Below are 13270 nucleotides of genomic sequence, written 5' to 3'. Positions count from 1 at the left end.
GATACGTTGATAGTTGATATGTTGAACAGCTCTGAGGTTTGAGATAGGATTTATCAACTGTTTATTGACATCACGTGAGCCGTTTATCATGTGAATAAATCTATATCTATATAACTATATAACTGTAGCCCTCATAAGTGTCTGTGTTCGTTTTAAAATCTCATCCTGCTTTTGTTTGCGTGTGTGTATTTTGGAAAAAAAAAGTCTTTCTGATTATAACACTGCTTGATTTAGTTTAAAAGAACAGAAAGTTGGCTCTTTGTACTGTGGAGGAAACACATGCGCAAGCACTCACACTTACAATTCATCATGTGACAGGAGATGCAGGGCAAGGAAACTAGTTGAAACCGGAAGAAGAGTTCAGGGAAAAAAACATGCACATGGACAAGTGCTGAGAACTGCTTTTTTGGAAAGGAAACATAGATGCTGTCTTTATTCAAGATATAAAAGTAGACATATGCAGTTAAATTAGTGCTTTAGAAATGGATTAGTTAAAGGTCTAAAGGTCCCATATGAGAAGGTGGACAGGAAGAATAGTTGTGAATTATCACAATATTTGATATTTTTACTGCCCAAATACTTAAATAAAATAAGTCAGATTTCATCAGTAAAGACTAGAAAAGCACTCGGAGAGCGCAGACCTCCGCCAAGAATCCTTTAAAAAATTCCGGGATCCAGAAGGTGATCCGGATTACCGCCAAAATTTAATGGATTATTACTTGTGCCCAGTCACACCTCTGGAAAAAATTTCAGAGCAATCCGTTCATAACTTTTTCCGTAATGTTGTTAACAGACAAACCAAGAAACAAACAAACCAATGCTACCGAAAACATAACCTCCTTGGCAGAGGTAACAAGTATTCAGATATAACCACGTTCACTGGTGCAGGATTACATGCTTCTAAAGTACCAGAGGAGAATCGTTTCAGACAGTCAAGGAAAAACCTTTTGTAATACTGTTGCATGTTGCCATTTTATCATCATCAGTGGGAGATTGGTGTCGCCAAAATGGAAAAATTTCAAAGGCCTGAAACTTCTTTGGAGAGACAAGATTCGCCTCAACAATGCCATCTGGAGGGCTTGGTACATTCAGTGTAAGGACTGGTGACCACAGAGGAACACATTTTCACCTTTATCTCATCATCGCTCTTCTCATTGCTTCTCATAATTTCATCTTGTGCAGATGTGGAGAAAAGAGAGAACCCGGTCTGCCATTTTGTTACGCCTTTGGATGGGACCATGGATTCAGGAGTCCATCGACCTGCAGAGGTGAGATGTTGGAGATGAATGAGTAAAGAGCTGGTTAGGAATGGGGGACAACAGTAATGCTGTGGTCATTCTCAGATGGAGCAGGAATGGAGAGAACCTTTTCAGTAATTGCACAGGAATGGTGGTGCATTGTCAATGAAGACCCCAGTAAGAGCAGTATAATACATATTATTTACCAGCTGGGAGGTCCGTATCGTGAAATACCGTGACCGAGGTCTTGAAAATGCTGACCGAGCCCTCTGGGCCGAGGTCAGTATTTTCAAGGCCAAGGTCACGGTATTTCATGATACGGACCGACCTTAAGCTGGTAAATAATATACACTACCGTTCAAAAGTTTGGGGTCACTTTGAAATTTCCTTATTTTTGAAAGAAAAGCACTGTTCTTTTCAATGACGATCACTTTAAACTAATCAGAAATACACTCTATACATTGCTAATGTGGTAAATGACTATTCTAGCTGCAAATGTCTGGTTTTTGGTGCAATATCTCCATAGGTGTATAGAGGCCCATTTCCAGCAACTATCACTCCAGTGTTCTAATGGTACAATGTGTTTGCTCATTGCCTCAGAAGGCTAATGGATGATTAGAAAACCCTTGTACAATCATGTTAGCACAGCTGAAAACAGTTTAGCTCTTTAGAGAAGCTATAAAACTGACCTTCCTTTGAGCAGATTGAGTTTCTGGAGCATCACATTTGTGGGGTCGATTAAATGCTCAAAATGGCCAGAAAAATGTCTTGACTATATTTTCTATTCATTTTACAACTTATGGTGGTAAATAAAAGTGTGACTTTTCATGGAAAACACAGAATTGTCTGGGTGACCCCAAACTTTTGAACGGTAGTGTATATATTTTTTTCTATACCAAATTCTAACAGAAAATGAGAGCACCCGAAAGGGAAACCATATTTAGAACAAACCTGATTCAGATAGCGCTGGAAACTTCTCTGGAAAGACGTGAGCGAGAACGGCTTGTACACATCACCATTTTTCTTTTTTGCGGACATGAAAAAGTTTCACAGCAACATGTTTAGTTCTTCGCCAGGTATGTCTTCCACCTTTCGACTTTCATTTATGTTTCGACAGAACTTCCCAAAGACATTGAGGTCGTAGGGTGTCTTTTTTGTTGTATTTTCTGCCCTTTGCTCCTCAATAAACTGCTGGGTTTGCTCAGCGTTAGCAACAGTTACAGGGTTTCAACTTTCTCCTGAAATGTTTTTCTTTTGTTTTGTCTTCATCAGAGTAGTAAAACTCGTTTTCGCTGTGAACACTGTCGTTATCGCTATCCATGCTGTAAAATTAATGCTATTATACTGAGAAATGCGAAAATAAATGACAAAAAATTGCTACTATGTTTGTTGTTGTGAACGAGCGAGTCACCAAAGGTCCGTAACCGGGGCAGCGCTCGAAACTAACGGTGTCCCGATGTCCTGGGGACCATAAAAAATGTCATCAGGACACAAAATTATCATATCTGGGACAATCCCGGGACAATGGAAAAAAAATAGATCTAGAAAAAAAGTTCTACGTTAATATTATTTACAAAGCCGTCACACATACGTAGACATTCACCTAATTTGTCAATTTTAATTTTAAAACGTTAACAGCGAAACATACATAGTAGCTACACTTTCGATGCACCTGCATCCGTAGGCTACAGAGCAGCGCATTCTGTTCTAGAATCTTCGGCCGGAGTCCGCATTATATGGACTTGGAATGGAATTGCTACCGCACACGCTGCGCCGACTCTTGCCAGAACAAAAATGCTGAAGTGGTTGAAGCGGACCGACCGCGGGGAAGAAACTGAAAGCCCAGACATAACGTCTCCGGGACCTTCAGGATCCAAAGTGTCATCGCCTGGTCTGCAGGCAACGCTAGCAACTGAATGAACTTAATGAACACTGTTAGACACGTTATAAAATACAACAGGAATGATGTGGATGATATTGACGGAAGATACCGTTCAACAGAATAAGTGAGTTTTCTTGGTGTCTTTCTAGTTCAGAAAGTTTAGTCAGTCAGCAGCACAGCTAGGCTCGGACCTGGCACTATGCTGATGTTGCTAACCCACGTTTCGGCAGTGAAAGTTCATAAAATGGATAACGGAAAGTTCATAAAAATGGATAACGGAAAGTTCATAAAAATGGATAACGGAAAGTTCATAAAAATGGATAACGGTAATGGATAACGGAAAGTTCATAAAAATGGATAACGGTAATGGTGAAAATGATAAGTTGGCCTTATAAGTGCCAACAGATATTCAAGGTATAAGTAGATGAAATGAACATAAAAGGGGTCTTATTTTCAACTGAAGTGTACTGCAGATGTAGGGAGTTGAAACATTTTCTGAATGAGCTAGTTGGCCCCTTTAAATAAACGGGTATCTATTCATACAGTGAGATTGCCAAAGTTTAATAAACTGAAAATGCAATAACTGTAATTTTGAAGTAGATGATGTATTGGACATGTGTCGCTTGTGTCTTGTGACTTATTGTAAAAATGATATAAAAGGGTTCAAAATCGCGTAGTTACAAATATAATAGTAACTTCATATGATAATATTAACCACTGGTTATTTCAGAGAGGAAAAAAATGGGGACACTATTGCTTCCATTCGGGACAATACAACACAGAATTCGGGACCACTGGGGGACACAAAGAAAAAAAGTTAATTTCGAGCCCTGAACCGGGGTCCGTATCATAGGATTCTGGACCGCTCGCAAGCCAATCAGAGTACACGATTTGATGGAAACCGGACCTTGGAAAAAATAAATATCTATATTATTCTCAAATATGTTTCTGTGATACACAATATGCATCACTGTTGTCTAGATTTGCTCAACATGTATTTTATTTGAACATTTTACAGTTTTAAATACAGGCTTTTACCATCAAACCAGCTGCTTCCAGTCAGTTTGTAGTGAAATGTAAACATATTTTATAAAAAAGTAATGCCTCGTAATCTTCCATGCACAAATGTGACACATTACATTAATATTAGTAATACATATTATTCTAATCATTTTAATAGCAATTTTTTGTAATTGCTATTCAGACTTGTGGTGAGTCCGGAAATCATCCTTGCATACGCACTTGTTCACAAGTAGGGACAATTTAAAGGAAAAGAAAATGTAAAGTAAATACGTGCATGGGTTGGTAGCTTGTAATATTGAGAGCCCATAAGAAAAGTTTCAGGCATGTTTGACCATTTATACAGTGGTGCTTGAAAGTTTGTGAACCCTTTAGAATTTTCTATATTTCTGCATAAATATGACCTAAAACATTATCAGATTTTCACATAAGTCCTAAAAGTAGATAAAGAGAACCCAGTTAAACAAATGAGACAAAAATATTATACTTGGTCATTTATTTATTGAGGAAAATGATCCAATATTACATATCTGTGAGTGGCAAAAGTATGTGAACCGTTGCTTTAAGTATCTGGTGTGACCCCCTTTGTACAGCAGTAACTGTAACTAAACGTTTCCGGTAACTGTTGATCAGTCCTGCACACTGGCTTGGAGGGATTTTAGCCCATTCCTCCATACAGAACAGCTTCAACTCTGGGATATTGGTGGGTTTCCTCACATGAACTGCTCGTTTCAGGTCCTTCCACAACATTTCGATTGGATTAAGGTCAGGACTTTGACTTGGCCATTCCAAAACATTAACTTTATTCTTCTTTAACCATTCTTGGGTAGAAGGACTTCTTTGTCAGCCCTGCGATGACCTGGCAACTTGTCCAGGGTGTACCCTGCCTCTCGCCCATAGTCAGCTGGGATAGGCTCCAGCTTGCCTGCGACCCTGTACAGGATAAGCAGCTACAGATAATGGATGGATGGTAGAACGACTTGTGTGCTTAGGGTCGTTGTCTTGCTGCATGACCCACCTTCTCTTGAGATTCAGTTCATGGAAAGATGTCCTGACATTTTCCTTTAGAATTCGCTGCTATAATTCAGAATTCATTGTTCCATCAATGACGGCAAGCCATCCTGGCCCAGCTGCAGCAAAACAGGCCCAAACCATGACACTACCACCACCATGTTTCACAGATACTGGAATGTAGTGTTTTCCTTTCTCCAAACATAATGCTTCTCATTTAAACCAGAAAGTTCTATTTTGGTCTCATCCATCCACAAAACATTTTTCCAATAGCCTTCTGACTTGTCCACATGATCTTTAGCAAACTGCAGACGAGCAGCAGTGTTCTTTTTGGAGAGCAGTGGCTTTCTCCTTGCAACCCTGCCATGCATTGTTGTTCAGTGCTCTCCTGATGGTGGACTAATGAACATTAACATTAGCCAATGTGAGAGAGGCCTTCAGTTGCTTAGAAGTTACCCTGGGGTCCCTTGTGACCTTGTCGACTATTACACGCCTTGCTCTTGGAGTGATCTTTGTTGGTCGACCACTCCTGGGGAGGGTAACAATGGTCTTGAATTTTCTCCATTTGTACACAATCTGTCTGACTGTGGATTGGTGGAGTCCAAACTCTTTAGAGATGGTTTTTTAACCTTTTCCAGCCTGATGAGCATCAACAATGCTTTTCCTGAGGTCCTCAGAAATCTCCTTTGTTCGTACCATGATACACTTCCACAAACGTGTTGTGAAGATCAGACTTTGATAGATCCCTGTTCTTTAAATAAAACAGGGTGCCCACTCACACCTGATTGTCATCCCATTGATTGAAAACACCTGACTCTAATTTCACCTTCAAATTAACTGCTAATCCTAGAGGTTCACGTACTTTTGCCACTCACAGATATGTAATATTGGATCATTTTCTTCAATAAATAAATAACCAAGTATAATATTTTTGTTTCATTTGTTTAACTGGGTTCTCTTTATCTACTTTTAGGACTTGTGTGAAAATCTGATGATTTAGGTCATATTTATGCAGAAATATAGAAAATTCTAAAGGGTTCACAAACTTTCAAGCACCACTGTAAGAAAGTTGTGAGAGTTTTTGTATCGCTACTCTAATGCCACAAGGAGGCTGCCATGTTGTCTGTTGGAAGGGTGACGTCATTTGGGCGCAAGGCTGAGTGTAGCTCTTCAGCACTGAAGGGGCAAAGCGAAAGGTCTACTAAGATGACAATTTTTTTTCACTATACATCTGAAATAGTGTATTAATAAGCTGCAACCCTGATTTATGGATAAACCTGAACTCTTTAACTGTAAAACGAGGCTGAAACTATGTGTTACACTACTCATTAGCATGCTTGACATGCTCTCAACTCATTCATGAAAAACTTCCTATCAAGACGTCCCCAGGCTAACCTATCATAATTACTGTAGTAGGCAGTCCAGCCCCCGCGGCAACGCAGAAAGAGGGTAAACAAACATTGCTTTACTATACAGGATTCATGTGAACATTTACAGCAGGATGCACTTGTACGAAAAAAGGCAGAAATATTGCCAGAAACACCCGAGCTGCTGGTATGATATGGATTTATTTGGTAAAATTCATGCATGTAAAAAGATACAGTATAAATAACATCAAGGACAACACAAAGTATAAAATACACTTGTTTCAAATGTGGTCCTCTTGATGACAGCAGGAAACAATAAAATATAAGAGACAATAATAAATTGACAAAATTGTATGAACAATGATGAAAAAGTCATAAACAAAAAATATGCTAATTGTAATTATCACAGAGTACAACTAGATTACAGAAATAGCACCAAAATGATTAAAAATTAGTTATATACACATAAAACTGGGTTTGGAATTTACTTCATAAAACTGTTTCGCCTGTTTCTTAAAATTATCACGTTTGACTAGATTGCACTGATCGAGGTCTGCTATTCCACAAACAAATTCCTGTATACCTCAAAGAACTCCGAATGGTTTACTTAAAGTGTGACATCACTTACAATACATGGCCATATTCGACAAAATGGACCATAGCACGAGTGATCTTTCTTCACTGATTTCCTCGAGTATTTCGGATAATGACACGAATAACGATGATGATCATGAAAAACAAGCATTACCATATCAATTGGTTACACACAAGTGAACAATATTTATTGCGGTTGTTTTAGTTAGTCATTACTAAGGCTTTTTTGACAACACTAAATCAAAGCAAGACACCAAACAAACATCAAGCCTCTTAGTTGCATCAGCAATTATTACGTTTATGCCCAAACGAACTCAAAATAACATATCACGCTTAATAAAAAATTAGGGAAGCCATAAAAAGTGTTTTCTTACCCTTTGAACTTCTCTTTTGCGGACTACTGACTGTGTTGTCTCGTTTGTCTTGTCCGCTTTTTGGCCGAAGATTGTGGGAACCGCATCTGGATTCAGCGCTGGCTTGTACAGTATTCCTAATGCCGGTGCATCAGAGTTGCTTGAGTGAAACAATTTTCTTCAAAATGTTCTGAGCACACGAGCTGTGTAAAGCAGTGTTTGTTTACCCTCTTTCTGTGTTGCCGTGGGGGTTGGACTGTCTACTACAGTAATTACGGTAGGCTAGCTTGGTGACATCTTGATGAGGAAGGTTTTCATGAATGAGTCGAGAGCATGCTAAGCGTGCTAATGAGTGCTTATGCTGCCAGGAACATGTAAAAACTCGTGCACTTACCTCTTTAACATATTTAGGTAAGTCAGATAATATGCACATATGTTTGTAGGTTGTCTGGCAAGGTTACAGTCCGCAGAATGAGGCTGTCACGGCAGCACTACTTGTACCGGGATATAAATATGAAAAGTTAGCTTCCCTATTCAGTCACATAGGAGTACATCAGCTGTTCACTATTCCCTCACTGTTTATCAGCGACATCAGTATTATCTTTCCCCCTCCACTTTTTTGTTAGAGAAATGGAATTTAAAATTTTTTTTGCATATAAACTTTTAATGAAATAATCTCCTGCCAGGGGCAGCTTCAAGTCTTACTCGCTATGCGGAGCTTCCGTGTTTTGCACCCAAATGACGTCAGAGCATTGCCGGAAATGATCGGGGGGATTTTTCTGATTGGATAAAATATTTGCAATGGTGGCCTCCATGAAATCGTCCATTCTGCATAGAAACTGACTTTCGGAGATGGATATCTTAGTTGTGTGAGCTCCTTATTTTCAATTATTCACATGAATCGTTAATTTATATCATAGTCTGTCTTCATAACTGTATTTTAAAAATGGGTTTTCTTTTTCTTTTAATGAAATCATGTGTGTATAAGGACAAATATGGACATTTTGATTTTACTCAGCACTGTTTTACATATTAGGACATATAGTACAGAGGCGAAACCTGTGAGAATCCACAGTCTGATTAACATGAGCAGGGAGGGGAACTGAATTTTGTTTCCATACACCTCACACGTTTTGTTCTCATGTGCATGCTCTTCAGTGATATATGCGTACAGTGGTTTCTCTCTGATACATCCTGGTTTTTGAGAAATAGATATCTACTTTGTTGTCTTCTGGTGATTAAGCACAATTACATCTGCAATGTTATCATCATCATCATCATCATCATGTGTCTTCTAAGGCAATAGCTACAGAAGGAAAATACTGGAAGAGAAGAATCGAAATTGTTCTCCGAGAGTACCATAAGTGGAGGACATACTTCAAGAAAAGGGTAGGTCCCCTGTTTAACTCTTTGAGGTCCTTTGATAGCCATAAACCTGATTTTTAGTGCATGGGAGATTCTGGGCTTAGTGTCAAAACCCAAATAAGCTGCACTTTCTTAGATATTGTGTTTTGTAAAAAAACAAACAAACATTCTTCCTCCAATGTTTCTTCATTGTGTGGGGAGGGGAATTAAATAAATAAATAAATAAATATATATATATATATATACACACACACACACACACACACACACAGTATGATATTTTGCATCATAATACAAAGTATTGCTGAATGTTGGTTGCATGTCTGATGTTCATAAATAATTAACTTCATTTAAATGTATTAATTGTCTTATTATCCAGTTACAGAAGCACAAAGATGATGATCTTTCCAGCCTGCTTAAGGTAAAGCTATTGATTTTGTGCAATTCTGATGGAAGCATTGCTTTGCCAAGATCCCTGGTTTTGCATGGTGCTCTTAATGCAGTGTTCACTCGTAGTCCCATATTAATAGCATCCACAGTACAAGGCCGACAAAACTGGATTATCTCAGGTTTCCACTCTGACGGAGCAGCGCTAGCATTCTTTGTATGAAATATGCTGTTGGCATTGTTTGGCAAAGAGTTTTATTTAATCAAATGTAAAAATGCTAATCAGTGCTTCTATTGAGTGCATCTTCTGCAGTCAAAAATAAAATTCGTAATTGCCTCCTTTGTTAGGCATAAAGGATAAAAGGCATGATAGGTTTGAAATTGCCACAGATCACTAATCAGTTTAAATCTTGTGCAGTTGACTATGCGTGCTTTTTTCCTAAATACCTGCTTGTGTTGACATTTTAGTGTCTAGTGTCTAACCGTGTGGTTAATGCCTACAGGCTGAACGCAGAATATTTTACAACCCCGATTCCAAAAAAGTTGGGACAAAGTACAGATTGTAAATAAAAACGGAATGCAATGATGTGGAAGTTTCAAAATTCCATATTTTATTCAGAATAGAACATAGATGACATATTAAATGTTTAAACTGAGAAAATATATCATTTAAAGAGAAAAATTAGGTGATTTTTAAATTTCATGACAACAACACATCTCAAAAAAGTTGGGACAAGGCCATGTTTACCACTGTGAGACATCCCCTTTTCCCTTTACAACAGTCTGTAAACGTCTGGGGACTGAGGAGACAAGTTGCTCAAGTTTAGGGATAGGAATGCTAACCCATTCTTGTCTAATGTAGGATTCTAGTTGCTCAACTGTCTTAGGTCTTTTTTGTCGTATCTTCCGTTTTATGATGCGCCAAATGTTTTCTATGGCTGAAAGATCTGGACTGCAGGCTGGCCAGTTCAGTACCCGGACCTTTCTTCTACACAGCCATGATGCTGTAATTGATGCAGTATGTGGTTTGGCATTGTCATGTTGGAAAATGCAAGGTCTTCCCTGAAAGAGATGTCATTTGGATGGGAGCATATGTTGCTCTAGAACCTGGATATACCTTTCAGCATTGATGGTGTCTTTCCAGATGTGTAAACTGCCCATGCCACACACACTAATGCAACCCCATACCATCAGAGATGCAGGCTTCTGAACTGAGCGCTGATAACAACTTGGGTCGTCCTTCTCCTCTTTAGTCTGAATGACACGGCGTCCCTGATTTCCATAAAGAACTTCAAATTTTGATTCGTCTGACCACAGAACAGTTTTCCACTTTGCCACAGTCCATTTTAAATGAGCTTTGGCCCAGAGAAGACGTCTGCGCTTCTGGATCATGTTTAGATACGGCTTCTTCTTTGAACTATAGAGTTTTAGCTGGCAATGGCGGATGGCACGGTGAATTGTGTTCACAGATAATGTTCTCTGGAAATATTCCTGAGCCCATTTTGTGATTTCCAATACAGAAGCATGCCTGTATGTGATGCAGTGCCGTCTAAGGGCCCGAAGATCACGGGCACCCAGTATGGTTTTCCAGCCTTGACCCTTACGCACAGAGATTCTTCCAGATTCTCTGAATCTTTTGATGATATTATGCACTGTAAATGATGATATGTTCAAACTCTTTGCAATTTTACACTGTCGAACTCCTTTCTGATATTGCTCCACTATTTGTCGGCGCAGAATTAGGGGGATTGGTGATCCTCTTCCCATCTTTACTTCTGAGAGCTGCTGCCACTCCAAGATGCTCTTTTTATACCCAGTCATGTTAATGACCTATTGCCAATTGACCTAATGAGTTGCAATTTGGTCCTCCAGCTGTTCCTTTTTTGTACCTTTAACTTTTCCAGCCTCTTATTGCCCCTGTCTCAGCTTTTTTGAGATGTGTTGCTGTCATGAAATTTCAAATGAGCCAATATTTGGCATGAAATTTCAAAATGTCTCACTTTCGACATTTGATATGTTGTCTATGTTCTATTGTGAATACAATATCAGTTTTTGAGATTTGTAAATTATTGCATTCTGTTTTTATTTACAATTTGTACTTTGTCCCAACTTTTTTGGAATCGGGGTTTGTAAAGCTGAAGTTTCAGAAGTGTGAGAGTGCTAGTGAAAATGCTTCTATTTTCCATTATTTTCGAATTCAATACAACAATTGTCATTACAAATTATATTACTGACAACTGGAGTGAAAAGTCGAGTCTTTGAAATATTTTCATGAGTTTCTTCGTATTTGGTTCGTCCCCTTTTTACTTTAATGACAGTGCGCACTTGAGCTGCATGGACGCCACAAGATTGCGTGAAACTGGATGATCCATTTTAGTGTGTTGTCTTCACACTTCAATAGAAGAGATTAGACATGAGTAAAATGTGAGCTTTTATACGAAGCAGTTAACATGGTCAATATCACACTTTTTCTTACATTTAAATAGGGACCTAGAAATAGTGCAGAATGTTGAACATTTACTTTCTTTGAAATATAAAATAAATTTCCCAGATTTTCAGTGTCATCTCACATTTATATTTAAGCTCTTCATGCTCTTAGATCACTTTATTATAACACTTTCATGCTCTTCATGTCACCTGTAAGCATTTTGCCTGCACTAACCCTGTTTGTCCACTAACCTGGCCTGCACTCTTGCATTTTTGCCCTCCCTCAAAGGGGGCAGAGGAGCAGTTCTCGCTTTTTGGCGAAGTACATCCCGACATCCTTCGTATGCCCTTCTGCCAGGATGATGAGGCAGCAGTGTGCACCCGCTACACCTCCCGCAGGAGCCGGGATTCTCCTATACCAATGGAGATGGATCCCATCTTCGACATGGATGTGCTCATGTCTGAGTTCTCTGACACGCTCTTCTCTACACTTTCTTCTCACCACCCCATCGCTTGGCCTAATCCTAGAGAGATCGGTAAGAGTGCAGTAACAACAGGGTGTAGAATCTGCTGAGCTTCTCCACATGATGGACATAATGACATAATACAAATGAAGCTAACATTGTTTGGAATTAGTGACCATTTGTAAGGATTGTAATTGATTGATCTCATCACTTCCAGCACATGCAGGTAATGCAGACATGATCCAGCCTGGCCTCATCCCACTCCAGCCCAACTTGGACTTCATGGACACTTTTGAGCCTCTTCAAGGTGAAATCACATCTATCACAATTATCTTGGACACTCACTTGCTTCATCTGCACAACATACACTTTATTAAACCCAAAAGCTAACTTTGATTTCCAGGACCATATGGAGCTGATTCTTGGTGTTTGATGTAAGCAGAGTGTACTGTTGTTAGTTGTTGAGTGGCTTTAGTAATGCGTGGAAGTTGGAGTGTTTTCTCACGGATGCTTGTTTTTGAGAATGCTGGCGTCACAGCACCAGCCTGAGAATGCCCATTGTAGTTTTGTGTGTTATGATTGATAACCAGGTGGCTCCTTTCTGATCTGTAACTTCTTTTTAATTGGTAGCATAGTGTTAAAAAAAGTTTTGTTTGCAGTATACTTAGAAATATGAGACACACTGTACAGGCCCTGCATCCACCACTCATACCCATCAACCCATAAAGAATAGCTGCAAATCTTATGGATTTTTCGATTTCTGTCAAGTTTATGTGCATATTCCATGGGTGCAAGTTTTCCGGCATGTGCCGGAAGCTCCGTTTTTTTCGGTTCTGAAAAAGTCATTTTTCCAAATCGTGTAAATCCGTTGAAATTTTCGGGGGGTGGCCCTCTCACTCTCTCACTCTCAGCGTATTACTGGGTTACCGCGGTACAGTCTCTGCATGAGACAAATCTTTTCATCTCGTCTTCACCACAAACCTCATTCAATTTATACGCTACTCACCGACGAGTGGTCCTGACTAGCCCGTTGTTTCACGGTGTTATACATGTGTGATATCATGTTTCACGCACGTAGCATGTTGTTCGACCAAATCAACACAGCTATTCCAGTGTATATATTGTAAAAAAGGTATCACAGCAAAAGCATATTAAAAATGGT

At 39.2% G+C, this 13270-nt stretch overlaps 1 protein-coding gene across 2 annotated transcripts in view; it reads left to right on the top strand.

Annotated features, from left to right (window-relative positions):
* The window catches only part of mlxip (MLX interacting protein), an 80201-nt gene that overhangs the window by 6621 nt on the left and 60310 nt on the right, over nt 1-13270 (top strand). The window contains exons 2-7 of one of the 2 annotated variants that reach the window (XM_060906797.1): nt 987-1093; nt 1183-1268; nt 8765-8854; nt 9216-9251; nt 11934-12180; nt 12326-12415. In XM_060906797.1, the coding sequence (XP_060762780.1) occupies nt 987-1093; nt 1183-1268; nt 8765-8854; nt 9216-9251; nt 11934-12180; nt 12326-12415 (656 nt within the window). Of the gene's footprint in view, nt 1-986; nt 1094-1182; nt 1269-8764; nt 8855-9209; nt 9252-11933; nt 12181-12325; nt 12416-13270 lie in introns of both variants that reach the window. The other variant, XM_060906796.1, reaches the window with a different exon arrangement.

Source organism: Neoarius graeffei, chromosome 24 (genome assembly GCF_027579695.1).
Source record: "Neoarius graeffei isolate fNeoGra1 chromosome 24, fNeoGra1.pri, whole genome shotgun sequence".
NCBI lineage: Eukaryota > Metazoa > Chordata > Actinopteri > Siluriformes > Ariidae > Neoarius > Neoarius graeffei.
The sequence above is the reverse complement of the archived record's forward strand: the minus strand, read 5'-3'. Positions and strand labels throughout refer to the sequence as shown.